At 35.9% G+C, this 27,978-nt stretch overlaps 1 protein-coding gene across 8 annotated transcripts in view; it reads left to right on the forward strand.

Annotated features, from left to right (window-relative positions):
• CCDC141 (coiled-coil domain containing 141) overlaps positions 1-27,978 on the forward strand; it is an 89,962-nt gene that overhangs the window by 22,511 nt on the left and 39,473 nt on the right. For all 8 annotated transcript variants that reach the window (XR_014897900.1, XM_085322143.1, XM_085322136.1 and 5 more), the window contains exons 6-13: positions 1,109-1,362; positions 5,060-5,179; positions 15,964-16,158; positions 19,107-19,279; positions 23,982-24,123; positions 25,981-26,100; positions 26,556-26,747; positions 27,689-27,865. Coding sequence is in view for 7 of the 8 variants with exons in the window: in XM_085322143.1 (XP_085178269.1) it covers positions 1,109-1,362; positions 5,060-5,179; positions 15,964-16,158; positions 19,107-19,279; positions 23,982-24,123; positions 25,981-26,100; positions 26,556-26,747; positions 27,689-27,865 (1,373 nt within the window). In the remaining variant the exon portion in view is untranslated. The remainder of the gene's footprint in view (positions 1-1,108; positions 1,363-5,059; positions 5,180-15,963; positions 16,159-19,106; positions 19,280-23,981; positions 24,124-25,980; positions 26,101-26,555; positions 26,748-27,688; positions 27,866-27,978) is intronic.

Below are 27,978 nucleotides of genomic sequence, written 5' to 3' on the forward strand. Positions count from 1 at the left end.
AAAAAAAAATCGGGTTTTGAAACAACTGCATTTCAAATAAGAATAAAAAAAATCCAATTGTGTAAATGTTGCATATTTATACATTTTTAGAAGTATACTGTTCTGGATGGACTGAAATTGAACATTTCGGATTGCCTGTTCCCTTCCTGGAAGGCAGGAAGTTATATCGTCAGGCCGTCAGGGCGGGCTCTTGGATGCTCCGTTCTCCTGTTGGCGCTTCGTTCCTGCGGCGGGGCCGTTCCACTCCGGCCTTTTCCCTGGCCGCCCCACGAAAGGCGGAGAGCTGGGCGCTCTGCCCCGGGCTAGCAGCACGTGCGCGTAGCTGGGAAGATGAACGTTCCAGCTGTTTGCTGCCTTCCAGACATTCTCTTCTTTCRTTTTTCTCCACGATTTTCTTGAGTCTTATTCCGGCTTTGAGGATTCTCTTTCTTCCTGAGTCCTTCCCTAGAACACTTCTTATTTCAAAGACCTATAAACGCCGATCTTACTCTAGCAGTCTTTGTCTGCTAAATAGATTTTGCACTGGGTGTAACCCCCCCCCCCYCCCCAAATCCTAATAAACCCTCCTAAATTTCACTTACCTCACAAAGGAAAAAATACAGAGACTACTAACTCACACAGAAAGCAAGGTAAAAAATTCCACTTCAGCTTTACTGAGTCTTGGGAAATGAGAAGAAAGAACTCATCTTGGAGAAAACAATATGATTGCTGAATTTTGTCTCAACCACTGCATGGTTATATGTACACTATTATACTATTTATATATATATATATATATATATGATATATATGTGTGTATATATACACACATATATGCATATGTGTGTGTGAATATATATAAAAAATACACACACACACACACACACACACACACATATGTACTCCTTAATACTTTTATATGTTTATACAACAGCTGTCCACGCTGAAATATCTTAGGGTATAAACCTTTATAGAAGTCAGTATATTTATAATGTATTCAAGCAATATATGAACATACATTATGTTTGTGTGTGTTAATATGTATATAATTTAAACACAACTGGTGATGTTTAAAATATGCCACTACATTTAAAATCACACTTTTTGCTATTAAATTGTATTCTTRCAGAACTCTTGGAAAAGTCACTGGCCCTTTTAAACAAAAGTCAAGAGCTAACTGAATTCATAGAAGGATTCAAATCTGAGGGGCCAAATGCAAATCCTGAACTGATTCAGGGAGCCCACAGCAGCTGCTTGAAAATTGACAATCTCCTTGAACTATTACAAGACAGGAGACGGCAACTGGACAGATTTCTCAGACATCAGCGCCAAGGACTGGAGCAGGTTCTGCATATTTGTTTGTGGCACCAACAAGAGAACCAGGTAAGATGCATGGTATTTGGGCAAGCCACAGTGTTTAAAAAAAAAAAAAAAAATAAGAAACTGTTCTACAGTAGAGGTAGTTACAAGAAAAGGAGCTGAAATATATTTATTAAGTCAATATCCCTGAGCGTCTTCTATTTGATGATTCCTTACTTCTGAGTGTTTGACTTTAACTGTAACATCCTCGTAATTTATTTTAATATAACTTTAATGTTTTCAAAAGCACTGTTTCTGTCATGTTGGTCCCCTCTTTAAGTTATTAAGTTTGGTAGTTCAAACAAAATTTGATTCCCTTCAAATCAGATTCCCAGCACAAACCTCTAGCTACACAAGCTAACACAGTGACTGATAATAACAGCTGTATCTTCAGCAGGCTGTTTCTGGACTAGTTGGCTGCAGAGAAGGTACACCACAGCTAGCCGGCAGGTATGACCGAGAGCAGAGGTGTATTGTGCTCTTGGAGCCAAATCAAAATTCTTTAGGGTACAGGGGTGATCGCAGGTTTTCCACACCCACGACCTGCGTCTCTTCCTCCTTTTTTCTCCCAGCATAGCTCCTATCTTACTGAATCTCCCAAATATATCCTATTTTTTTTTCCTTCCCTTCCGAGCCCAGGTATATTCAAGMCCCGCTGCTTTTTCTCTTCCTCTTTATGGCTCTACTGCACCTTTTCCTTTGCGCTCATCTCCCAGCATTCAAATCAGATAATGTRGAGGAGAGAGCGAGAAAAGCTATCAGAGGAATTCCTACAACATCAGACTCTTATTTCCCATGAGAGACACCACAAAAGCTTCTCCAACTTGTCAATGCAAATAAACAGAGAGTCTTGCTCAGTCTCTGGATATTAAGTATGGAGTTGTTGGATATTAAGTATGCTCAGAGAAGGAGGAACCTMTGCAAATTCACCTGCCAAAGTCTAGTAGGACTGAAGTGGAGTTATTTTCAATATCCTGTAAATAGGCTAATTTTTGTATAGACTACAGTAGTATGCTCCTAATTATGACATCCCRGTAGTGTTCATTCCTTGCCTCCAAAATAAAGCTTCCCATTGTGTCAGAGGAAAACGTTGAAACCCTTAGCTGCAGTGTATTATATATGCACTAGCTTTGCCTGTGAGGTTCGTTAAACTGAAGCGCCTTACTCAGCAAGAATGACTGTTTGTAGTTTTAGATGGAGACAGTGTAATTGGGGAGGTACACAAACGAGCTTGACAGCCTTATTCTGGAGCACTCAGCGCGAGTAATTGCCAGAATCAAAGCAAGGRTTATTTATTTAATGATTAGACAAAACAGATAAAAATGGTATGATCTTATGCTAGTGTCCTAATCTCAGCATCTAGTTATAGAATAATAGCTGACAATAAATTTACGTCTTTAATGGAAATGATGAAAACAAGAACTGTAAGATAGGAGGCTGTAGCTGTTTTTATGCAAATCATTAAATACCATATAGTGCTTGCTTAAAGAGACATGTTTCTGCTGTTCTTGCTGGGTTTTTTTTCATTATCACCCTGTAACTATCCTATAGAAGAAAGAGAGAAAAAATATATTTACCTTCTCTTTTTTTCCTGTCCCTCCACTCAAACACCTGAAAATAAGGTTCTGTGGATTTCTTATAAAGCAGCTGAATATTTGCAGCAGTTACATGAGAGCTGAACTGGCACCACTGAAAACACTCACTGGTATTAGGTGGTGAAAGCTAACTGATTAAACTCATTGTAATGGAAAGAGGCATTGCCAAGGGGTAAAGGGGTGAATATTTTATCCCCGTGATAGGGTTAAAGAATAGCTATTTTTCCTCTCTCTCTGTCTAGCACTACAGAAATACTGGTGTGCTTTGATAAACAGGCAGTACTTCACGTGACAAAGAGAACTGCCTTAATTTACAGAGAAATTCTTCCCCTTTTAGCTCAGCTTTGTCCCCTCCATTCATTTGTAATTTGGCGGACACATAGCAAATGTTCTGTGGAAACATACTTCCAGGAAAAATACTTTCATTAGGAAATACAGGTCTGAAGCATATGGTCAAGAAGTGGAGGGTTGGTRGTCTGCCTAAGGGTCTGATCCCTGGCTTTCAAATACAGAATTTGTAACCGTTCCTTGCACTCAGATTCCACCAGGCTTCAGCCTATACTTCCATTATGGTTAATCTTTTCTTTGAAAGACTTCGCACAAATGGGAGGCTTAACTATTCTAGCTCTACTAATTTGGAAGAGTTTTTATTTTTTATTTTTTTTTTAAAAAAGCTTTTGCCGTATCATGGCCCGTGACCATATCTATCTACCTGGTTGTAGARAGTGAGTGGTATTCAACCTGGAGTGAGTCCACCCTTCCCCAGAAATGGAAATACCATCTACTTTCCCAACCTAGAATGGGCTGTATGACAACAGACTGTATTTCAGGCTGCCTTGGGTTTGTTGTTGAGTAGTTTGATTTCTTTCTTTCTTTCTTTCTTTCTTTTTTACGTGAAGGGCATGCAAAACTACTTTTGTATTTATGTGCTTGTTTCTGCGGTAAATGTGTGATATTTGGAAAAATTAGTTTTCGTGTCTGTAAATAAAAACAGAAAGAATAAATTGCAGGTATTTACAAAGCAGTTTTTAGACTGACATTAAATTAAAATTTAATTAAGTAGTTAATTGCTTTACTTTTCTAGCTCTGTTGAAGTTTTTAGATAATTTGTCAAATTTTTAGTTTGGACATAGTGGAAGTGTTTTCAGTTACAGAGATTCTTTCATTTTCATAATCATTTTAATATATTAGAAATAGCCTCTACATAAACAGATCTAATAAAATCCAGGGTGTGCTTTTAAAATCTGTAGTACCTGCAGTACAGAGTAATTTTGAGTATGCCATACTTGAAAATATAGTGGTGATTTTCAAAATTTTGAAAAGATTTGAGAAAATGTTTTTGATACTAACAATTCATTTTGAGTACTATTTTAAAATGCAAAGCTTCACTCACGTATTTTTGCTATATGTTTTTTACAAAGAAAGCATGGGTATYTACTATGAATCAAGTAGAAATAAATGCAAATCAGTCTGTGATTGGTTCACAAGGTATATTAACTATTGCATATGTTTGCTGCATATACTTGCTGAAGTAAATCTACTAAGATGTTAACTGTTTTTTTTTTTTCCAAACTATCAAAGATTATTCCACGTACTAGTATCTCAGGAACTTCGCTGAGTTATTCAGGCCRGAGGTGGAGAGATCCTAGTTAGTCTTTTTTCTATATCCTTGTTATATGCTCAGATTTAGTCTTCTACTGTACATACACACATATTTTTAAATTGGTGTGATTCTGGGGAAAATGTGCAATATCATTATCATGTTAGAAAACATGTATTTCTTCTGYTTATTAAGTTCTAACTTGATATTTCTTTTACTGTAATCAAAACTGTATTAATTTACAGTGTGATCACATTTTATGAATACCTTTGTCTTGTTTTGTTAAATATATTCCGGTGTATGTATGTTTGGGCCATGATTCTTTCCTTCTGCATTTCTAAATATTTAAATAATACAAACACAAATATTTGAATAAAATAATAAGAAAGGAATGAAAAATCAAAGGAATGAAAATTAGGACTTCCTTTGTGGATTGAACTATTTTTTTTACATATTTTAGAGATTGGATAGTCATTTCTGAAGTTTTGTATTAACAATTGAGAATTCATTTTTGTTATTTATCTAGGTRACATCTTGGTACAAGAACAACATCAGAGATTATTTTCACAGGCAAACACTAGGCTCATCTTTACTGGAAAATGAAGAACTAATTCAAGAGCACAGTGAAATGGAAGTCAAAGTAAAAGTAAGAAACATGATAATTGATCAGGAAAACAACTGTAAGACTGCTAACAAAAAAAACCTCATGCGTATAATATACATCTATGTAAATAGATAGATGATATGTGTGCATGTATGTGATAAGTTTTTTACAATGTTTCTGTATTAACACCTCCCCCCCCATCCTCTTCTCTATCCCCCCACCCATTTTATGATAATTTCCTCCTTAAAACTTTTATAATTATTGATAAGGCAATAGAAGAATAATCTTTTCTGTTGATATTTTTTCAGTTTAGTGATCAGCTTTCCAGCCTGGTAATTTAGGCACATAACAGTGCTGCAAACACTAAAGAAAGGCAATTTGACTATTTAATAGAAAAAAAAAGAAGAGAATAGAAGAGAGAAATAGGTGGCCAGTCACTAGTACCATAATTTACTGTCACTCAAATCTGTGTCTTGTTGGAACTGATATTTCTCCATCCATTTCTTAGGAATAAAAGCAATAGAAAATATGAATTTCATAATGAATTTCAGTCTGTCCGAGAATAAATCTATAAATGTAATGCCAAAAAAAAAAAAAAGGTGGGATTAAAGATTATGCTGATGTCAAAAAAGAGTATTTATATAATGTAAAATGCATACATCATAGACCTTTTCTTTCGGTGCTCAACTGTGCCATCATCAGGTARGTACTGTTGCTCACTTTTGAGCTATGTTTTCATCAAGTAGACCTGTTTCCATCCAAAAAACTTTTCTATAAAAACAAATGCCTTTTTRAAGGTTACTATGTTGATAGGAACTAACAGCTCTGTGATTTTTTGCAGTTTTATTTCCTTAATGTTTTACAGTTAAATGTCATTTATCTACCTGTTTGCATAATTTGCTTCAGGAYTGTAATGTAAACAGAATGAAATAACACTTCTAATAGTTCTCYAGGCAGCGTGTCAGGAAACATATTTCCATCATGAAGGAAGGATTGAGTCTAAACAGTCAAATTATGCTGCAAAGACAGCACAAGCCTGCACAGACATTTGGCAAAGTAGAAGTTGTGCAGTTAGTTAWTGAGCTGTGGGGTGTTTCCAGAGGAACAGGGACCCACAAAGAGATCTGAGATGTCCTAAAGTATTGCAGAATCTCAGAATTATCCGAATGCTCATTAGTCTTCCCCACGTTCTTTGTGGGGCTGTTCTTGTACTGTTTGAATTAGAGATGCTATTCCACATGTATTAAGGAAAACATGTATTTTCATTTTCTATAGTAATTGATTGTTTTCATGGCTGGGCCTCCAGAAACTACTCCACAATGATAACTCTTGTTATTACAGTTTTATCTAATAATTCCTCCCCCATATATTAGGTTCTTTGTATTGTCTTACTGAGTTGTGCTTTTTTTTCTTAAGATCATTTTAAAGTGTTTAGTGTTAGAAATATTTTACACATCCATGTGAACTATGAGAGTACATGTTATCTTTAGCCATCTGTGTGGGTTTTTTCTTTTTTAGTATTTTTTTTTTAATTAGTAGCATTGCCTGGCAGAGGAAAATTAAGTTTATGAAGTAGATCTTAATGAAGGTGTTGGTTATGCKTATAATGTGCAAAACAGGCCAGATTGAACTGTGTACTGCAAATGTGTTTCAGAAAACTGAATTATAGGGCTTTGTACATTAATTTTCATAGCACTGACCCAAAGATATGTTAAGACCGCAAGGAAGAAAGAGTCTGACATCTTGATTCTAAAGTTCAAATAAAGTATATTRTTCCAGTAAATATTTGTTAGATGGCAGAGATTAATGTTAGATATCATTACTAAACAAAGCAGTGTTTAACCTGTGTGTTTGGAATACACTGAAATTCAAATCAGCCTAGAAATGAACTYGGCATCTGTGCTCACAGACTAAGCAAATCCAGACTTAAAACATACCATATCTGAATGTGAAGTTGCCTAAACCTTCAGCCTCTGATCTGAAGTGTTTTGACTTGTATAACATTTATCTAAACTGCTGTACTGTTGTCTGAAGTATTCTTTCTATGTTTGAGAAACTGTTGACCCATTCAAAAAAAAAGAAAAAGAAAAAGAAAGAAAAAGAAAAAGTTTTGGAAAGGCCAGTGAAGAACTAGGTAAAATATCCCCAAAATAATTTCAGTAGTCCTGGAAATGGAAATATTATTTTCTTCCTATTCCCACACATGGGTTCCCAAAATCGCCTTAAGCCACTTTGCCCATAATAATACTTATGTCAGCTGATCATCCAACATCAGGTGATACTGTCCAGGGTGACTACCTTCTAGGTAAGATTTCATCCTAGTARTGTTCATCTAATTCCTGATAAGTTTGAAATAACAAGTGGCTGTTTTATTCAGATAAGCCCACTKAATGAAAAGGTCATACTCAGTCTCTGTAACTGACCTTTCCTAATTATTATGTAGCACTCAGCATTATTTTCTATTTTTTTTAACTTGTTGTAGGAGATCCTCCTGTAAGGACCGCTTTGCTCCCTGAACTCTAGAGTTATTATATACCATGCCAAAAATCCCCATACGTGATCAAAATTTCAAAACACTCATTTAAAAAAAAAAAAAAAAAGGCAAAATTGATGTAGTTTAGAGGGATTCCTAGCTGTATCTGGAAAGCCAATAAAAACAAAACACAAAAACCCCCAAACTATACACAGCTATGATAGCATTCTATATCATCTAATTTTAAGCAGCGTATATTATTTGGAAAGTCTTTGAATAGAAATTATATTTGTCTTTAATGTTTTATCTAGATGAAAGCAGACAGCAATTTTTGCTGCRTATAAGCATATAAATTGAAAGTAATCCCATTAGCAATGGGAAAAATATATTTTTCTGSTAATACTAAGGCTACGGTTGGAATTGTCTTCCACTACAGAAAATCCTTTAGTGTCCCAACTTATGTTCTAATTCAAAAAAAAAAGTGAACGTCCTATATTAATTTCAGAGTGAAATCTAGTTTTCAGAAGTCTTCAGAATTTGGTGTGTGACATGTCTGTTTTAGCAGTTCCTGTGAGAGAATATGGAAAGAGTTGAGAAGAAATTTCAATTCACATTCGGGAATAATCCTCAGGAGGATCTTGCACACTACTTGGCTAATCATATGCTTTCTGTAGCTTGGGGAGTGCTTAGAGCATAGCTGATGTCTGTTGTCATTTGTATCTAGTTCCCTGATGCCACAGCTRTGCATGCCTCCTAAAAGCAACTAGTGATTTTGAAGTATTTTATTTACTTTGCTGGAATTATTAAAGTAGATTTTTGTTAGCATCTTTCCCATAGTGTCTGAATGGCCCTGAACAGTTTCTAATGGTATTCTATCAATCAGAAGTAAGGAGGACAGTCATAAACAGGTCTTATCTCACTTTGGGATTTCTGCATTATGATCTACAGTGCTGGAGATGCATTTTTTTCAAGGAATGTTGCCTATGTGTACTGTGACTTTGGAGATATAGTGAAAAGTTACTGTATGCTAAGACACTGCTGAACAAGCGTAACTGTTCTCATCGTGAGGAAGATGGTGGAAAGTTCTGGTATTTTGATCAGTCTTACACAAAGATCTGTACATGTATTTACCTGCATGTATTATTGCATTAAGACCAACACAACGAATGATTTGCTTAAATTGCTCAGAGGCTAGCCTAATACGTACTTGTGGGGCTAGCCCCCTTATTTATGTGACTGGGCTGACAAAAGATAGACRAATGGCTTATTACGCTCTCCAGTCGGTGTCACGGCTTGAACTTCAGCTCGTTGAGCTTGAATGTGCAATGACTTGACAGAGGTGAAACCACTTAGATCATTAATGCCATTTTGTAGGAGAATCAAGGTCAAAGATAAAACCAACGATTCATACGTGGAAATCCAAGTTTAAATAGCGAAAAAAAACTCACCCATGCTTTAGATTTAAGAATAGAGAGAGGGGAGAGAGACTCAGAGGAGAGTGATTCGGTTGCTTTTTGAGCTCGAGTTTAGAAACTAAGGTTTCGGTGGACCTATCCGCTAGCACTGATGAACTGCTTTCCGTTGTGTTTCTGTGTGTATTTGAATTGCTTGGCACAGTATAAAAAAGAACTACTAGCTCCACTTTGTGGCCAAACAGCTGCAGAGATGAAGAAAAGCATTCTAAATTGTTYGCATTTTGTATGGTTTCTGCCGCTTTCCAGAAATGAACAGTTCTGAGATGGGTTCTACTTTCAATAAGGACTAGTGACCTAACGAAGAGCACTTCTTTCCTGCGTTGTAGATCTGCATGCTTGTTCAGGCTGGAGTAGCTGTGCTGGGTACTAGCGTTACAGAGATTCRGTTTGTTCTACTGCAGTCTCAGGCTGCTTCTTAATGACCAAATGTATTTCACAGTTAAATTCTGCCTGGCCATGCACCAATGTTCTGTAAGGATGCACCTATGTATCTGTGTGGATGCAAATTTACCAGTTTTCCCAGGACTGACATGCTCTTGAGGAGTCTGACAATTATTGCGTATCATCATCTAGCAGATGTCTTAAAGCACTCGTGCATTTTTATAGCTAGAACAAACTGTTTTTAAACACCYGAAAGGATGACAGGCAACTTTATTTTAACTAATCGCTCGGCTTTCTCACGCGACATACACAAATCTCTGTGAATCCAAGCAGGTCCTTCCCATTTCTCCTGCAGTGCCACCTCGGTGCCTTGTGGGAGTGTTCCTTTTSCATCTATTATTTTCTGTTATTGTCCTGGTTTTGTGGGTCCGTATCTGTCCTGGTGTTGTCTTTTATTAGCTTTCAGGATCTGCTGAAAGGTGACTTATTTTGAATGCCTTTCCCCTCTCTGATGTTGGTGTTTCTGATATCTCAYGGTTGAGGTACACTGGTGTAGCCAGGCACTAAACTTCCCAACAGACAGAACACGCAGTCATTGTCACAGCACATCAAAACCCATTGCACCTTGTATGAGACCACTCYGTAGCATTCCTAATTTGAGGGAATGATACAAATGTATTGGTATTTAGCTATACTGCAATGTATTCATATCAGATAAAGAACCTGTCAGGCATTCACAGGGGCTAAATTATTAATGTATGCTTTACAGGCAGAAGCTGGACTCAGAAGCAGTTCAGGCACATAAGCATTTTCTCACAATTATGATATGGGTCCTGAAGAAGGGATTGACGTATTGCATATTCTTCAAATACATATTTTTGTACTTAATTGGCTCATGGTTTGAATGGTATTTTTAACTTCTGTATGGATCATAAACCAAAATCAAACCTGTATATTTTAAGATCATCTCAKCTTAATGCTAAAATGTGCCAGTGAAGACAATTTTTACACAAATTTATGGWTTCAGGTCCAAAGTTAGAATTTCAAGTAAGAAATGATCGTAATATAGGCMCCCAAAGACCAGTTATCCAACAATAGTTGTTTATAACAAGATAGTTGTAGATATTTCTACTTTTTTGAGGCTTGTGCTGGATATGCTGGATATTTGTGTGTGAAAAAGGTTGAAGATTTTTACTTAAAAAAATGCCATGATAATTTTATTTCATCTATCATTTTTCATCGTGTGGAAAGATACCTGATAATCAATGAACCTAGGAAGAGCTCATTTTGCTTGCCAGATGGAATAGTGAAAGCTACTACAACTGTGAGGGGATAATAAAAATAGTGACATGAACTAGGGAGGCATATACTGCACAGGCACAYACAGTGCCATGCGTTTTTAATAGGTCTGAGACATTTGCGCATGTTTCTTGTCAAACTGAAAAGTCAAGGTAATGGTAAACTCAGAATTACTTCATTGCTGACTGACAGGCTGTCACAAATTTAACACACAGCAAAAAGGACAGAAAGAATTGACAAAGATTTTTTCAGTGAGTTTGTGTCCTTGTTTATGGAAAGTGTACCTTTTTTTACAGGTAAAAAGCTTTCCTTATAAATAGAAAGCTGGAAATGGTGTAGAAACACTTCAGACATTGTCTCTAGCTATTTTAAAGAAAATTGTACCAATTTTGAGTAGTGATCGTATAGAATAGCAAATAGATTTAACTGCATTTAATACCCATAGAAAGTGTACAAGGTTGTAATGTTCATGGATTTTTTTTTAGCTATAAATTGTTGTAACAAATTGTTACTTTTGAGTTTGAGTGAAAGGATAAGGCAGGAACTTGATTGASTAGAAAAGAGGCAGAGTTTAACCTGTGCTTAAAGATCATCTAATAGCTGATTATTGGACAACTTCTACCAAACATAGATTTATGAATGCTGTTACAGTGAAATACTCTTACAGTGAAATCATTTYGCTTCTGGTGGAATTAGTTTCTTATAATTAGTCTTGCCAGTTTTAATTGCAATTTACACAATGCAATACTCCAAAACCATGCAGAACTTTTTTCTGCATCTCTGTACTGCTTCTAAGCTAACTGTAGACAAATCTGCTTTCACTTATATTAATATATGCATTTTTAATTCTTGCAAATATATTACGTATGATATGAATGGATTTTTATAACAAAATAAGGCCACACATATCCMAAGATGGCCTTATTTTCTGCTATTTGTAATTAGTCCCAGTTAAAAGCTCCCAACTGCAGTTTTGTTTTCTAATTCTCATTAACATCTGTATGTTTAAATGTTCGAATGTGAATAAAYTCTCTATTAGAATCTGATCATAGAATGCATTTGTCATTCCAGTCATTCCAGCTGCAAGTAATAGAAGATGATGACRTTGTGGTGACAGGATTGGATATCAGTGGTCTAATTTGACACCCCTTGCTCACAATCAGGCCAATTAAAGATGTGTATATAGAGCATCATCCTGTGCTATCTGTTTCCAAGATAATTACTTCAAGTAAATACAAATGAATATAGCACAGCAGACTAAAATTAGTTTCAAAATCCTCATTCTTGATGAACGTTACTTGGGTTAGAGAGACAAAGACAGGATTTTATGAAACAGGTATTGTGCACTGATGAGTGCATTGCATGGTCTCACTTAATAAAAATGACAGGCTCATGATTATTGCATCCAGAATTTAGGAGTGATATAGGAGTTTTAATTTGAAAGGAAAATTTAAAAAAGACAACAGATTTTGTTATAGATGTTTATCAGTAGTAGAAAAAAAATGAAAAAATTATCTTTCACTGAACTCCAGATTCATCTCTCTTTCACTAGGAAGCTGAAAGCATCTGGTTCAAGGCCATAAGTAGTACTTATGTTCTGTATTTCGACTGTTTTCCTTAGGGAAATGTGTAATTTCATTGTGGCTTGTGAATCTTCCAAAACAGCATATACAAGCAGATCTAATGAGCAGAGTTTGGCTTTCAGATGCTTGTTTGTCAAAGAGCAGAACGTCAAATAACTCTGAGAAGCTCTTCATAAGGTCTTCCGCATGGAAAGAGGGGCTAGCAAGGGGGAGACAGGTCTCTATGTCTTTAGGCATACCGTGCACGTCTATCAAGACTTGCTCAGAACTTGGTTCTCCATCCTGCAAGGAATTGTGGCATTTTTTTCCACATCTTTCTCTTTCAAAATGAAACAAAGCCAAAGTTACTGAAATATCATGTGGAATTAACTTTTTTCCCAAACCACATAGATTCTAGTTGAAAAAATCCAATATTGTTAAATTATTATATGCTGGCTCTTGATTTTTTTTTTCTTTTTACTGGTAATATTATAAATACATTTCAAAAAATCAAAATAAGGTGTTAATGCAGATCCATAGGTTTTTCACAGATACTGAGCTCTTTACTTCTTGCATGACAGAAAAGGGAAGAACATTCATCAGAGTGGGAAAACTTATTATAAGTTTAGCAGAATTGTCCTTGTAATTTTCCTTTTGCCATTCATCTTTATTTTTAAGAAATGAAAGCACATGCTGCATTTCATAGAAATTGAATACTGATCAAATCTTTCATCTGAGACATTTCTACTGCTTCAGTGAAGGTGTCATCAATTCTTATACTTTTATTAGCATGATGTTTTATTTTACATTTTTACTCTCCGAAAAGCTTACTTAATGCCTGAATAAGCTTTCATATCCTTCCAAGTTTATTTTAATTTCATTAAAATCTATTTTTAAATATTGTGTAGATTCTCATTTGTCATACAAATATGCATCTTTTTTCTTAACTTTGTTAAAATATTTATCTTTGTTAAAAACTGCAGAAGTGAATACCACAGGATAATTAATCATCAGGTTTTCATCAGTTAATATACTTTTGTCATTGTTTTTTGAAAGAGGACAAAGGTATTTTGAGATCATCTATTGTGTGTGTTCGTATTTTAAAATTATTTTTGTTACCTGTGTCAATATGCTCTATTTCAGCTTCAGTTGATGTAGTATAAAGTTGCAGAAATGAAATGTAAGTTCAGATAGGCTGTTGAATGCATCTGTTTTCCATTCTGAGGTGTATTTTTCACTGACCTGTCCATAACACCAAATCCTTTTTCCTGAATTGCTCACATCAATCTAGAAAGCAGTAAGGAAATCAGTCCCTTCCATTGGAATTACTGTGTACTTTTTAAGCTTGAATATGTTAGGTGCTGGGTATGTTGGGCAATGGATATGGTGGGAATTGTAGGAAGTCTCCTGTTTCTGATGGAGTCCATAGTGAGAAAGAGTTATAATCCATCTGGAGAAGCCAGATAAGTTGCAGATCATAGAATCAGCAAGGTTGGAAGGGACCTCTGGAGATCACCTAGTCCAACCTCCCTGCTCAGCAGGGTCACCTAGAGCATGGTAGACAGGGTTGCATCCAGGCGGGCCTTGAATATCTCCAGAGAAGGAGACTCCACAACCTCTCCGGGCAACCTGCTCCAGTGCTCCGTCCCTCTCATCAGGGAAGAAATTCCCCCTCACGGTCAGGCGGAATTTCCTGTGCTTCAATTTCTGCCCATTGCCTCTTGTCCTGTCACATGGGACAACTGAAAAGAGCTTGGCCCCGTCCCCTTGACACCCTCCCTTCAGGTACTTGTACACATTGACAGGATCCCCCCTCAGTCTTCTCTTCCCCAGGCTGAAGAGGCCCAGCTCTCGCAGCCGTTCTTCATAGGGCAGGTGCTCCAGCCCTCTGATCATCTTCGTAGCCCTACGCTGGACTCTCTGCAGTAGCTSCATGTCTCTCTTGTACTGGGGAGCCCAGAACTGGACACAGCACTCGAGAGATCTCTCTGAAGAAGTGTTTTTATCATTGCAGTTGTCATCACAACAGTGGACGGTCTCAGGAAAGGAATGCACTGAACTGCCTACGTCAAAATAGGTCTATTCTCACTTACTATATTTCAAAGAAAGGTAAAGCAGCGTGGTGGAGCGCTCTGAGGGAATTTGTGTTGCTGTTGCTTGTCAAAGATCTGTGAATAACCAGAYGACTTATTTTGTGAAAACTCTCAGAACAACATCTTTCACTAGCAATAGTTTCACTAAAAAGAAACAAAAAATGTGAAGCTGACTTTCTTCTCATGTGCTGAAAAGTAAGAGGAAAAAACTGCTCTATGTTCTTATTGCACTGTGTGCACACTTCACAGCATTTTTATTGGCAATTGTCATATTTTAAAGTATTTTTGTCTGCTGAACCAGGCATTTGATATAAATCTGGAGAAGGAAATGCTAAATGAATTTCAGAAAGGTTTTTCTCTTATTTCAAAGTATATTTAATTCATTATCAGAAAAAGTAAAGGAAAGATGCTGCCTAGGACAGGGGAAATTGCAGGATAATAGCAGGCTCTCATTTTGTTTTGAATAGCATAATACTAAGTGTTGACAAGCACAGTCAGAACAAAGTACATTATGTAGCAGTTTAGCTATCTTACTGATTCCTCTGAAAGAACTCAGCAAATGTAATAAAGCGATTAAAAACAAAGCAGTATTTGTAAGACAAAGAGATGAAATTTCATTTTTTTTCTTGACTCCCTTGAAAATCCTTTCCATTTGAGTTATCTAGTCTAATACACTTTTCAAGACCTCTATAACTTGAAGATTATGACTGAAGACATTTATCATAGGTGAAAATATGGAAAGAAAAGTTTTGTGTATGCAGGAAAGTGCCTTGCTTGAATCCCTAAATTTGATGTATAAGTGAGGTCAGTACTCTAGAAGCACAAGTCAGTTCAGGATGAATAGTTTAAAGAYGACTTGTTTCTGGCTCTATGGCAGGAAATTCAATGTACAATCACCCTTTTTAAACTACTCTTCTATCTGTCATTGCCACCAGGGTGGCACATGGTCAGATGCGGCAGAGATGTGTTTTGAACTGACTTTTTTTTTGGTAAACAAAGTCAGAGAAAGTGTATGATGAAGGGTGACAAGGAGGATGTCACGTTACTTAAAGGATAATCATCTGTATGTAAACAGTTAGGAGAGCTCTTGGCAGAAATTGTGTTACTGGAAGCAGTTATTATCCAAGTAGTATTTTAATTTGTTATTGTTTAAACAGTTGGACTTAAGGGGCTGCTTATCGTAGCAATGTGATGTCACCTAGTATAAATGATGTATTCGTTATTAAAAACCAAAGGAAAAGCTTCTTGTGGAGCCAAACCAACTCTCTATGTTTTCCAGACTGGTCTGGACAACAGATACACTAGAGTATGCTACTTTTATATGTGAAATTGTGTGCAAAGAATGTACAATGCTGCGACTGACAATCCTCTCGCTATAACCATACTTTGCTGAGAAACCCTTCCTAGCAGAAATTGTTTCAGATGGCGATAATCTCTGGATCTGTAACGTGGTCTCTGATTTCCATTAACTATACTGTTGTCATTGTGCAGATATGTTGCATTTTCTATGTGTAGTTAATTAAAGTGGAATTCTTCCTGTTAGGAATGGAATTCTGCTGTGGARCAACTGAAGGCTGAAGCACTTAAGGTCTTGCTTTGGGAGGACTCTGCTGACAAGGAGCATCTGAAGCTTTCAAACCAGAAAATCTGTCTGCTGCAAGAAGAGGTGCGCTGCCATATGGAAGAAAGGAAGGCCTTGCTACAAGAGGCCAATGACTTCTTAAATGCTGCTAATAAGGTTGGTAATTAGCCAAGTCTGTAATAGTATTCTGATGATACAACTGTTACTTTGCTCTTAAAGCCTGTTATACTGGGATTATGCAAACAGAGTGTGTTAAGCCTTTTAGAATGCATAATTATTAATCTGATTAGCCAAATTTTTCTCTTGTTTTTTTTATGGTTTCTTTGGTTTTTTGTTTGTTTTTTACGCATACTGTTTGTAGGTCATTTAGAGAAGCTTTAGGAGCAGGTCATTTCCATTAAGAGTTCAAGCAACTCTCTTGATTTTTTTTCAGAACATTTGATAATTTAATCTGAAGACTTTGCATGCCCTAATTTGTGTTTTGAGCACCAGGTGGGGCTGTAATCACATTTGTCTTTTAACCCATGATATGTTCCCTTGGAATGTCCCTAGGGACATTGTATGTTGCTAAGACATATAACAAATACTTAGTATTGAAATTATTTACAGACCCTTGAAGTGCTAGATACTTTTTGCTTCAGCAAGTCTGATCTTTCTTGACTTAATTTATAACAAGAGAAATCCAAGAAGGGCAAGTGAAAACAGGGGTATGTCTGCTGAGGGTCAAAGCTTACTAGATTGGAAGGAGCTACAGTAACGTAGGTCTGCTGCTTTGACAGCAGAGGTGGCATCTTGTCAGAATMCAGTGCTGTGCTTTGTCAAAGTAGCTGCTGAAGACAGCGCTAGCTTCGGCACGTCTGCTCCTGTTGTGTTCCGTTGAAACCGAATTACTAGAGTTCAGGAAACAGGCATTTTCAGCTGTTCCTAGGGCATACCTGAACTCTATTTTATATTGGACTCTATTTATAAAGGRCAAATGAGCAAAATAGAATATTTGTTGTTTCGAATTAGCCTAAAGAAAACTCCTTTTAGATCTTTAATCTCATTGCCATTTTCATTTTTAATGAGTTCAGRAAGGTAACATAGACCACACTTTCTAGCTTTTAAGTAACTTAAAAAGTGTTAAGTGCTGTTCATTGGTCTGCATTAGGTAGTAGTTCCCTGCATGTTGGCAAACTCAGGTTCTTCTGGCTCTGTGGCCATTTTCTAATCATGTAYGTTTCTGGCTAGGCTTTTACTCAGCTTTCCTTTATAGCTTGTCCCAGTTAACACTTACATGGTTACCTTCAGTTTGACTTTCTGTGGTGGGAAGTCTCAGAACATTTGGGAAATTACCSCTGGACTAGACTAAGATTGCTTTGGTAGGGCAAAAGCTTGAAAGCATTTACTTGAATAAGTTTAAGCAAATAAATAGGACTTTACTGGGTTCAGTATATTTACTGAGTCACATTTTTAGTTAGCTGTGGAGTGTCTAGTGCTTTGGCCCCTCAGTCGCTTCAAAATAGAACTTTTGATTTTGACCTCCAGGGCATATATTCTTGCTTGTAACTTTCTTAGGGGCTGTTTTTTCTCTTAYGGGCCATTCCAAAATACAGCAATCATTTAAGGTGGTATAGAACTGAGTAGCTTTAAAGTGAACATGCAGGTAGTACTTGGAGGTGGAGTGTTCTCTGCATGGAGCTGTGGGGATTGAAATGAAACCCATTCTGCCTTACCTTGTAAGGGCATTCCACGTTGCAAGCACAGGTATTTTCTCAAGAAAGTGGAACCTCAAGTAATAGAAATGCTGCTGCTGTTGGTAGTAGTGTTAATGGAATCTTTAGGGTTTTGTTTGTTGTTAGTCAATGATCTTATGTTGATAACATTCGATATTAATGAAAATAAATATATAGAGGTATATGTTGCTGAACAAAAGCCATGCTGAAAAGTCCTTTTCTTTGTTTCATTCTTGGTAATTAATGACGTATAGGTAGCTACAGAGAGACAACTGGAAAGGCATAGCAGTTTGAAAGCAAGACAACTGTAAGGAGCCAGATGGCAGCAGAGAAACAAAATGTACTTGGGGACTRTATTTTTTATTTCTTTTAAAAGGACTCAGAACTGTGATAGGCAGCTGAGGAAGAGAAAACTAAAACAAAACTTCAGAAAAAAACAAAAAAATGAAAAACCCCAAGCCTCACCATTCGTGTTTTGCAAATACACAGCCATACACAGTTACAAGACCTGTCAAGACTGGGAAAAGAGCATTAGGTACTTAGATATTTTTATTATTTTATTATTTTTTATTTTTTTTATTGCATGACTCARAATGGATACCAGTCATGTATAATAAAGGCCAAAGAAGCCATTAACAAGGAAGAAAGAAATATAAAGATCCTTTTTGAATGATATCTTATTGTGCTTTTTTTTTTTTTTAATGAGCTCTCTGCTCATAAGGAACTATGTCCATGTTTTCTTTAGCATGTTTATGTTCTTTGTAATTACAACTTGTAAGATTTTTGTCATTTTTGCTAGCTTAACTGTTGTTTTTTTGTAGTAATCTTCCATGCTGAAATGATCTAGCATTAGTGTTAAGCATTTAGACTAATGATTCTCATTTCTTCTGTATCTTATCATGTGAATATTTAAGTTGCAAAGTGTTAACARCTGTTCAGATTCAGTGATAAAGTTTCTGAAAATGAGTCATTTAATTTATGCTGTCCAATCACAGTTTCTCAAATGCATTTGATGCTTTCTTTCTGATACTATACTATGATGTCTGTACTACACTACACTTACGCTATAGGAAAACAGAGCTGTACACAATGTTGTTTCTTCATAAAAAATTGAGATAGAAATAGAAGGCTGGCTGGTTTTAAATGCAAAGAGTAATCAAGATTTTGTGTGCTCATATTTATATTAAATTCTGTGGAATTATAGGTGTGTTTTTTTCTGTGACCTATAAAGTCAGCATCATACAGTGATTTAGAATACTGCTGTTCATTTCTGAAGAAATAGGAAACATTAATTGTCCATTGATGTCATTGATTTTTATATAAAAGAGTACATACATGGATGCACTTYTTAAATAGAAATACTGACAGTAGATGCTTTTCTTTTTACAGGCCCTTGGTGCTCTTGAAGGTATTGAGAATTACCTTAAAATCCTTAATTCAGAAGGCTTAAGTTTGCCTATCTTGGCAATGAAGTATGAGGAATTACAGGAAGAAATTAAAGACTGCACAGCCAGTACCTTGCAAAAGGGACAAACTTTAGTTAATAAAGCAGATTCTCACAGGTATTTCCTCCGTTTTTTCATATCTGCTCCATTTTTCCATATCTGCCAGTTGCTTTATAGCACCACCAGTTATATGCACCAGCAAGACTTCATTTACAGCCAATGTAATTATGCAACTAGGAGGAGGCCTAAGTGACTGAAAATCAAAGTTTGACATACGTATTTTTTTATATCTCACTGTTAATATTCATACAAGATGAATCTCTTTCCTTAGACAAAAATCTTCAGAAATAGGACTATGCCACTTAGAAGATTGGTATCAAATAGTGGGATCAGCATACTGAGGCAGTAGATGAAAATTAAAATTTCAATAGCTATGAATACGCCTTACCTCAAAGTAATACCTTAAGACCTTTTTGAAAATTATTATTGTAATAGATATAATTTGCTGCAAGACAAAGATACACCTGTTAAGCCAAATGCAGAAAATATAGAAATTTCTCTGCTTCTTAGTAGTTTCAATTCATGAATGAAATCATTTTTTTCTTCTATATATTTTGCTAATAACAGTGATGATGTACTCCACAAATGTGATTATTACACTGATGTAAAACATGGCTTAGTTTAAAATCTGTTCTGGTAGCTTAATGTCTTCTACTTTTCAGAACTTAGCAGAAGRCTGGTGCAGCAAAAATGAGGATAATTAATTTCTATTAATGACATCTACTTCACGGCCAGGGCAGATGACCTTGTTTGATAGTTGGTGGTCAGCTTAACATTATCTTCCCCTTACAAGCTTACGTCCTTAGTCATTCCTGAACTTTGAATACCTTTACTTCAACCTAGCAACTGAAAATTTTCTTCATATCATGACATTGAAAAAAAAATTTTTTTCAGGGTCCCTTCAGCTGTTGATCCAGATGTAATAAAAAGCTTGAACCAAAGAGACCAAATAGAAAATGCAAACAGAAAGTGGTTTTAGGAACACATGCAGCTGGTTTTGCAGCTGATACTTCAGCAAATTCTGTTTTTTTAATTAAGTAGAATGTAAGAAGGACTTTCCTCAGTGAAGCTTTGACTTCATTTTTAAATGAGCCATAATTCCAGAGCACTTGCTGCTGTTCTGTAGAACTTTGTTTTGCTAGACAGTTCCTCAAGAAAAGCAGATGTTGTCTTCCAAATTATATGTCCGTCCTGCAGAGCGCTGGTGGATGTTAAGAACTCTGCAGTTGGAGAGTTGCTGGAAGCAACCCCTAAAATAACAATAGTCATTAACTTTCTTCCTTATTAAGAATTTTTCTTATGTTTAAACAGTCCAAGTCAGCACTGGGATGGTAAGATATCGGTACTCATCAATAAGAATGGGCCGAATGTGCCAAAATTACTCTGACAGTAATTTCTGGCAAAATTAAATAAAAGCAGGTACAGGCAGATCTCCTGTATGTCAGAAGGGCTGTTTGTCTATAAACAGATAAAGAAGGTAGGATTTCTGTCTAAAAGACTTTAAAAAAGAACAAAATGTAACAGCTGAAACAATGGTTATTTCCAGAACGAAGAGGAAACTTAAACTATGTCAATTGGTAATCTCATTAGAAATGTGGTTTGTTGTTTCTAAAAACATTTTGTAAAGTATCTAAGCTCTCAAATATTTGAAACTTCAACTTGCATCATAAAAATAAATTAAGTCTCTTTCTAAGAAAGAAAACAGAAAATTATGGATTTTCAATTTTCTCTTGCTGCCATCACACCTCATTGCCCGAATATATGGAAATTTCATTATATTTCAGTGGGTGCGCAAGTACTTCTGTACAGGTAGGACACTTTATATGCCTAAATACAGGTTTGAGGGTTAGAATCATGGAGTAATTTAGGTTGGAAGGGAACCTGAACATATTCATTTCGTGTAATACCTTGCTCAGGACTTTAAAGTTAGGTCAGGTTGCTCAGGGCTGCGTTTACTCAAGTTTTGATTGAAGGAATATCCAAAGGGAGATGTTCCACAGCCTCTCTGGGCAAYGTGTTCCAGGGCTTAAGCACTCTTACTGTGAAACAAATTTTCCTTGTGTCTAGCCAGAATTTTCCTTACTGCAACTTGTGACCATTACCTCTTGCCCTTTTGCTGTGTGCCTCTGAGGAGAGTCTGATTCTTCCTTTTCCATAACCCCGCTGCTGTTAGATTCCAGTTAGCTTCCCCCGTTGCTTTCTCTTCTTTAATCTGAACACATGCTGTTCTGTCAGCCTCCTTGTACATCATGTGCYCCAGCCCCCGATCACATCAGTGGCCTGTTCTTGATTCACTCCAGCTCGTCCACATCTTTCTAGTACTGTGGAGGTTCGAACTGGACAAAGTGGTCTCCAGATGCAGCTTCAGAAGCCCTGAAYAGAGGGGAGGAACTYGGTGGCTATGTTYTTGCTAATGCAACTCAGCGTGGGGCCAGCCKTCAGTGCCGCAAAGGTGATGCTCTCAGGTTCAGCTTCCTGCACACCAGGCCAAGCTTATTTTTCTTTCCTAATCCATCAATTTTAAGAGTTACCYAGAAAGTTCCCGGCCAGCTCACAAGTCTAGAAATGGTGACACAATAAGTTCTGGCAGCAAATGCGAGTAAGACACTACATTCCAGAAGATTAATTTCCTCCAAAGAGCTCATGTTTTGAAGGAGGGAAGAGAGAATCCTCTCTGTTATGTGCAAACCGGTACGCTGTCCTTAAACACTGACCACAGTTTAGCCCAGTGGTGAGCCCACATAGGACRGGAGAATATCTATGAACAGCTGAGGGCCAAGGGAGGAGAGGGATTTTGATAGGAAACAGGACTTTTAGCAAGATTAAATACTGATTCCCCTTTTGCTTCCCAGACTGCATAACTCATCTGTAGTCTGAACTGCCTTCACAAACTTCTCATTTCCTTTTCCCACCAAGCCTGGAAAGCCTGTGGGAGATGGCCAGTCATCTCGAAGATTGTGAAGTGTGTGGATCTGAAAAAGTTTACGTCTTTTCGAAAAGCTGCTTTGCCATAAGACAGAAAAGAAAATATTATCTGACAAAAAGATACATGGTTGTTAAGTGTTTGCCATCTGGTAGGATTCTCAGTCAAGATGGCAGTTTCCAGTAGAAATTTGTGCGGRATTTGAAAATAGCTTCCAGATCCCTGAAGGAATAGCTAAAGCACAGTAATTTTAGAACTCCTTCATCATTTATGACAGAGGAAATGATATCACATCCTCTGCTACTTTCTTTTTTTTTTTGTTTGTTTAAAAAAAATCTCTACTGGTTTTAAGAAAGAGGCTGGACTCTCTACTCTTACAGGAGAAATCTTTATTAATAAAGAGTGGGAATCCACTGACCTTGTTCAAATTGGGTGACACCTCATTGATTTTGGTAGGTTTATGCCCTCTGTTGCATTGTTTCCTCTGCATAAGGTACTGGAAAATGAATTTTAATTTAGTATCAAAGTGGCTGCTGTGTGTAGTACTGGTTTAACCACACTGAGAGAAGACAGATTAGGAGAAGAAATAAAATGTAAATGGATTCATGCATCCATGTTTGTTATCCTCTCCAGAGCACCAAAAAATGAGCCAGGCAACTTTTTTTAAGGAGTACTGAAAGAGAGGAGTAACCTTCATCGACTTAAAGTATAAATCATAAATTAAGAGGTTGCTAATTTTTCAAAGAGCAGATTACAAATTTTGAAACTTCCTATTCCATACAAAGGACCCTTAAAATTTGGATTTTCCTTATGAAGAGTTCTTGGATCAGATTCAAGCAGAATGGCYTATTAATACCATAATTCACATCAGTGTTTATAGAACAAGGTTATCCTTTTATGAGAATTTAGCTCTTTAATCTGAAGACAGGAGAAAACTTCTTGACTTGTGTAATTTTAAAGGACAAAGGAGCAAACCTTGAATAAGTACACGTATCAAAGTAAGCTTATGATGAAATTAAACTAATGAAAGTAATGTTTTGAAAGTGTTTGTCTTACCAAAAGCTATTAGTAGGAATGAATTTCTGTGGTAAATCAACTGATATATGGCTTTTCTCTATTTATATCAAAGCTTCAAATCTTAGTTGTATGTGATAGCTTCTTTACAGTTTGAAGGAAATTGCCTCGACCATTCAGATTGTGAATTGCCTACCTTATGTTAGATGTTTTAAATTCTGAAACAAGCTGTTGTTTCTTCAGTTGATGCATTCTTTGCTCCTGCTCAAACAGCACCTTTGTGCTGCTTGTAAATAGCAGGTTCAAGCTCAGACCAGGTGTGCTGGCCTTCTAAGACAACAAATGGTGCCTTAGAGTATGTGCAACATTTTTTATGCACTTACTGTAATAACACTGCAATATTTGAAAATCGAAAGAAAAAATTCACGTAAAATTARAAACGATATGCCAAGTATTTCCACTCTCTTTAGGGACATCCCATTTAGGACCTTATACTTCAGATAATATGACTGAAGTCATATGGAATTATTTGTGAAATAAGATATTCTTCAGTGAATCAGGATATCTGGAATGTGAATCTAATTCATGCACTGGCATGARTTGTTTGGAAATGTCATTCCGTTGTTCTACTCCTTATCAGTTTTACTTGCATTAATTTTGGTATTTCTTTTGATTATTATCTTTTAAAGGTTATAGCTTAAAGTTCTTGTTAAGTTACTTGTGATAGAAAGCAACACAAGGTTTGGGGTTTTTTTAAGTCATTATTATCCTGATAGYTGTGCAAACCTTGAGAATATTAATAGTTGCACTTTTCCCTTTTAGCTCTTGGGCAATGGGAATTCAGAAAATGATGGAGTATGTTCAGAAAAAAGTAGATCTGCTAATCGAACAGTGTCCAAGTTACAACGAACTTACTTTGAAGAAACAACATTTGACTGCATCACTTGAAGATCATCTAAATAAGGTACATCATAAAATGCTTTSTTAATGTATTCATGAATGGCGCATTGCACTTCTGCAATTTAACTGTGTGAATATTTATCTYGAATAATTTCAAATAGCATATTGGTTTGTTAGCATGCATGATTCTAGTTAAAATGCTGAATGCTGTTATAGGCACCAATGAATCCAAAGCTTTTCTGAAAAATGCAGCTGTTCCATGAGAACATTATACCAGTGATCTTTATTAAAGCGTAGTTTTGTTTAGATAATGAGCTTTTCCAATAGAGAACAATTATAAAAGAAGCAAGTAATCAGGACTGTGACTTGAATGCAGATTTTCTGTATTCTGTTTATGTCTTCAGTTTCATTTTCCTGAAGCTAAAAAGAATAATGATAATAATAATAAWAAAAAAAAGGCATGAAACTGAGGGTTAATARGAACTGTGTGTCMGTGGACCGCAGCAAATTTTCAGTAATGCCGAAGTAGTGTGTCCTGTTCACTATAGTAATAGCCTTTRCTCATTAAGATAAGTATCTTGCCCAGTAAGGAGCTGACGGCCCCCTTAAAGCTGCTGGATGTTCGGTACTGCTGCTGACCTTTCCAGTGATTTGTCGGGGGTGAAAGAGACACAGGGCTTCTAAATAAGATGCCATGAGTATGCTCAAATTCAAATGCAATATAATCTCTATAACAAGGTTCRCATGAACGAAATTGCAAAGCGTAGACCAAAAAGGTAGATCAAATTTAATGACTGACTAATTAAGTCTGCAGTCTGATATTTCATAGTATTTGTATGACGTTTGTAATGAGCTATTCGGAGTCCAGTGGGATTTCAGTTTGCAAGAAATGCATCCCGTTACACGCATTTTTCCAAAGAAGAGATCTCATTAAACTAGAATGTGATGAAAATAGCTTCAGCTGAACGTAAGAGACTTGCTGATACCTGCTGTTGGTCTTGTAGAAATGGTGTCACTAGGACGTGAATCTTAATCAAACTAAAGATTTAATTATGAAGGCAATTTTTGTTCAAAAGTAGACTCTCGTTTTGACATGTATTTTCATTCTGCATAGCTTATTCTGCATTTCTGTTCCCAATCTTGTATTAGAGGGCTTTTGAAAATCTGAGTCATAATATGTCATTTTTCATTGAAGGGAACACTGCCAACGTTGTCGTTATCCTACCAAGTAAAGCACTTTCTACTGCAACCTTCTGCTAATGCCGAGTATTCAAAAGAATTTGATGCTAAATTCACCTGGCCAGCGCTTCATTTAATAAATTTTGAGCTTCAGTCACCAGGCACTTATTAATAGATAAAATAATGTGAATTCACGTGTTTGCTAATAACATTTATACAATTTCTGGTATCCATTTATACAATGTCTGTTATCATCTGCCACTGCTCTTCACAACCTGTTCTGTTATCAGATTTACATAACATCTTGCGCTGACAAAGAAAATGGAGTTGTGTATGTGTATCTGCACAAAAATAGGTCTTTTGGAATGTGAGAAAAGCTTTAAATATATCAACTGAAAAAAAATCTSTGTAGTCTTTTTGCAAAAAGGAGCATGATGAAAGTATTTATGCCAAGATTATTACATCAAGATTATAATACTTAGTGGCTTACTGAAATAAAGCTGAAAATAAGAGCAAACCACAGTTTTTTGTTCATACTCTAAACTGTCAGATTTGAAATAGTAGAATTTTATTCCTTGATATTTTCATTTCTCCACTTCATTGATTGCGAAGCACATTATCTAAACACTAACCATCCGTCATGTTTCTTTGCTTTGTTCTAAACAGAGTTTTTTATAGTGTCTACTTAGTAAGTAAATTAGCTATTTAAACTATCTAACTATATAAAGGTTTTCATTTAAAGGTATCACAGTCAATTAAAAAAATCACCCCGATGCTTTTAACTGGTATGGAGATTGGTTCTTACTTGTCCGAGTCTGAAGGAGCTTTGAACAAACATCTTGAGCTGGCTAATCAAACAAAGGTAAAGAATAGAAGAACATATGTTAGTAATATGTTAAGTATTTTTGGAAACAACTGTATACTGTATGTACTTCTAAACAAGGTGAGAAGCTTGATGTTTCTTATATATTCTTGGAAAGAAAATAGATTTAATTTTGTTTAAACCTGCAGTTAGTGAATGAAACCACAAAAAACGCTGCAAGTCAGTCTTTCTGGTGGAGGACTTTTAGTACCTTCACTGATTGTTCCTGATGCCAAAATGTTACAAGAATTAAATGGTTAATGTCATAGCGTATATTGTGAGCATGTATTCAATGATTAATTTCAATAGCATGTATTGAACTGCTCTTCAACTAAGTAATTAAATTATACATAAATATGTACACATGATACTAATGAAAATTACAARTGAGTGCTCAATATTCACAAATCTTTTTCGGTCATTATACATTTTGTTCTATATTTGCACYCTCAAAGGAAGCTTCACATGAACTGGAAACAGCTGAGAGAATCATAAAAGATTTGGAAGAATTTGAACCTGTGCAAGTGGCAGCTTTTTCTAGCAAAGCCAACTTTYTGAATGAAGAACTGAAAAAAATTAAAAGAAATATTTGTTCAAAAGTAGAAATTCTAGAAACTTATGTGGCCTTTTTAAAATCAGCAATGGAGGTATGGATTATCTACTTAATTCTCTGACTGAACTGTGAAAACTTACAAGTGAAAATATGTGCTTTTATCCAACTAAGATAAATTCTATACCTGCTGTGCCTTGGAAGTCCTGCAAGCCTTTGTAATCTTCTGTCWGTTTTAAAGGAGATCTGTTTCCTCAGCAGGCAGCCCTGACCATTGAGCTTGCGTCAATTTAATGATTAGTTGATGTACAGATTTTCTACTGATTTAAATCACCGTTGTAGGAAGTATTCTAATTGAATTATTACTGTATCCCACCTCCTCCCTCCCTCTCTTCCATTATATACATAATACAAATGTTGACATGTATGTCCTCTGATTCAGTAAATTTACTTATGGTTGGTTTAGTGTTAATGTAATATGTTGATATAATAGTATTTATCTATAGTCTTGCAACATTTCAACTGAAGTGCTAGTTTGACTGAAGAGGTTTAAAAAGGAAGTATAAACCAGCTCTAACTGAGATAATCCATGCAATTTTGATATAATACTTATTTTAAGATTCTATGACACTATTGATATTCTTGTATGTTTAGGAAGAAATTGAAGAGGGAATTGAACCTTTTAGATAAAATTAGCTATAGCATTTAATTCGTACTGCAAGTATTATCTGCCACAAGACTGGATCATGTCTACTTCTGAGTACTGCTAATTTTAGTTACTGCATATTTAACAGATAAGTGAAAGTAGTTGCATCGCTACACTGATATATAATATTCGTGTAATGATACAAGACAGAAATTGAACAAATTGCCAAATTGCTGCCAACTATCTACATACCATCTGCAGGTTTAAAGGATATTTAATGTTTTTATTAACTTATTTAAATATAAATTTTAGATATGTTTTAAGGCCTGGAAAATATTCAGAGCAACTCAAATTTTGATTTGTTTTCATGTGTGTTTTGTGTCTTTCTACAGGTGAATGACTATATTCGAGATCTAAAGCAGCTGTATGCATCTGAAGCTCTACMAGCAAGCAGGGAGGCTGAAAATAAAACTGCAATTGAGTCGGCTAATACTTGGTGGCAAAAGGCTATAAAGAAAATTTTTTCCACCCAAGATATGGGTCACAATTTTCTTAATTTAGTAAATATGGTGAGATTGGTTCATGACCTTACTGTCTTTAACATAGATCATTGTTAAATTTGAAAAAAACAAACAAGCAAACAAAGCTTCAAGTACATACTTAAACAAATAATGACAGGTTA

The sequence above is a fragment of the Rhea americana genome, unplaced genomic scaffold (genome assembly GCF_003343005.1).
Source record: "Rhea americana isolate MKP2758 unplaced genomic scaffold, rheAme1 scaffold_12, whole genome shotgun sequence".
In the NCBI taxonomy this organism is placed as follows: domain Eukaryota; kingdom Metazoa; phylum Chordata; class Aves; order Rheiformes; family Rheidae; genus Rhea; species Rhea americana.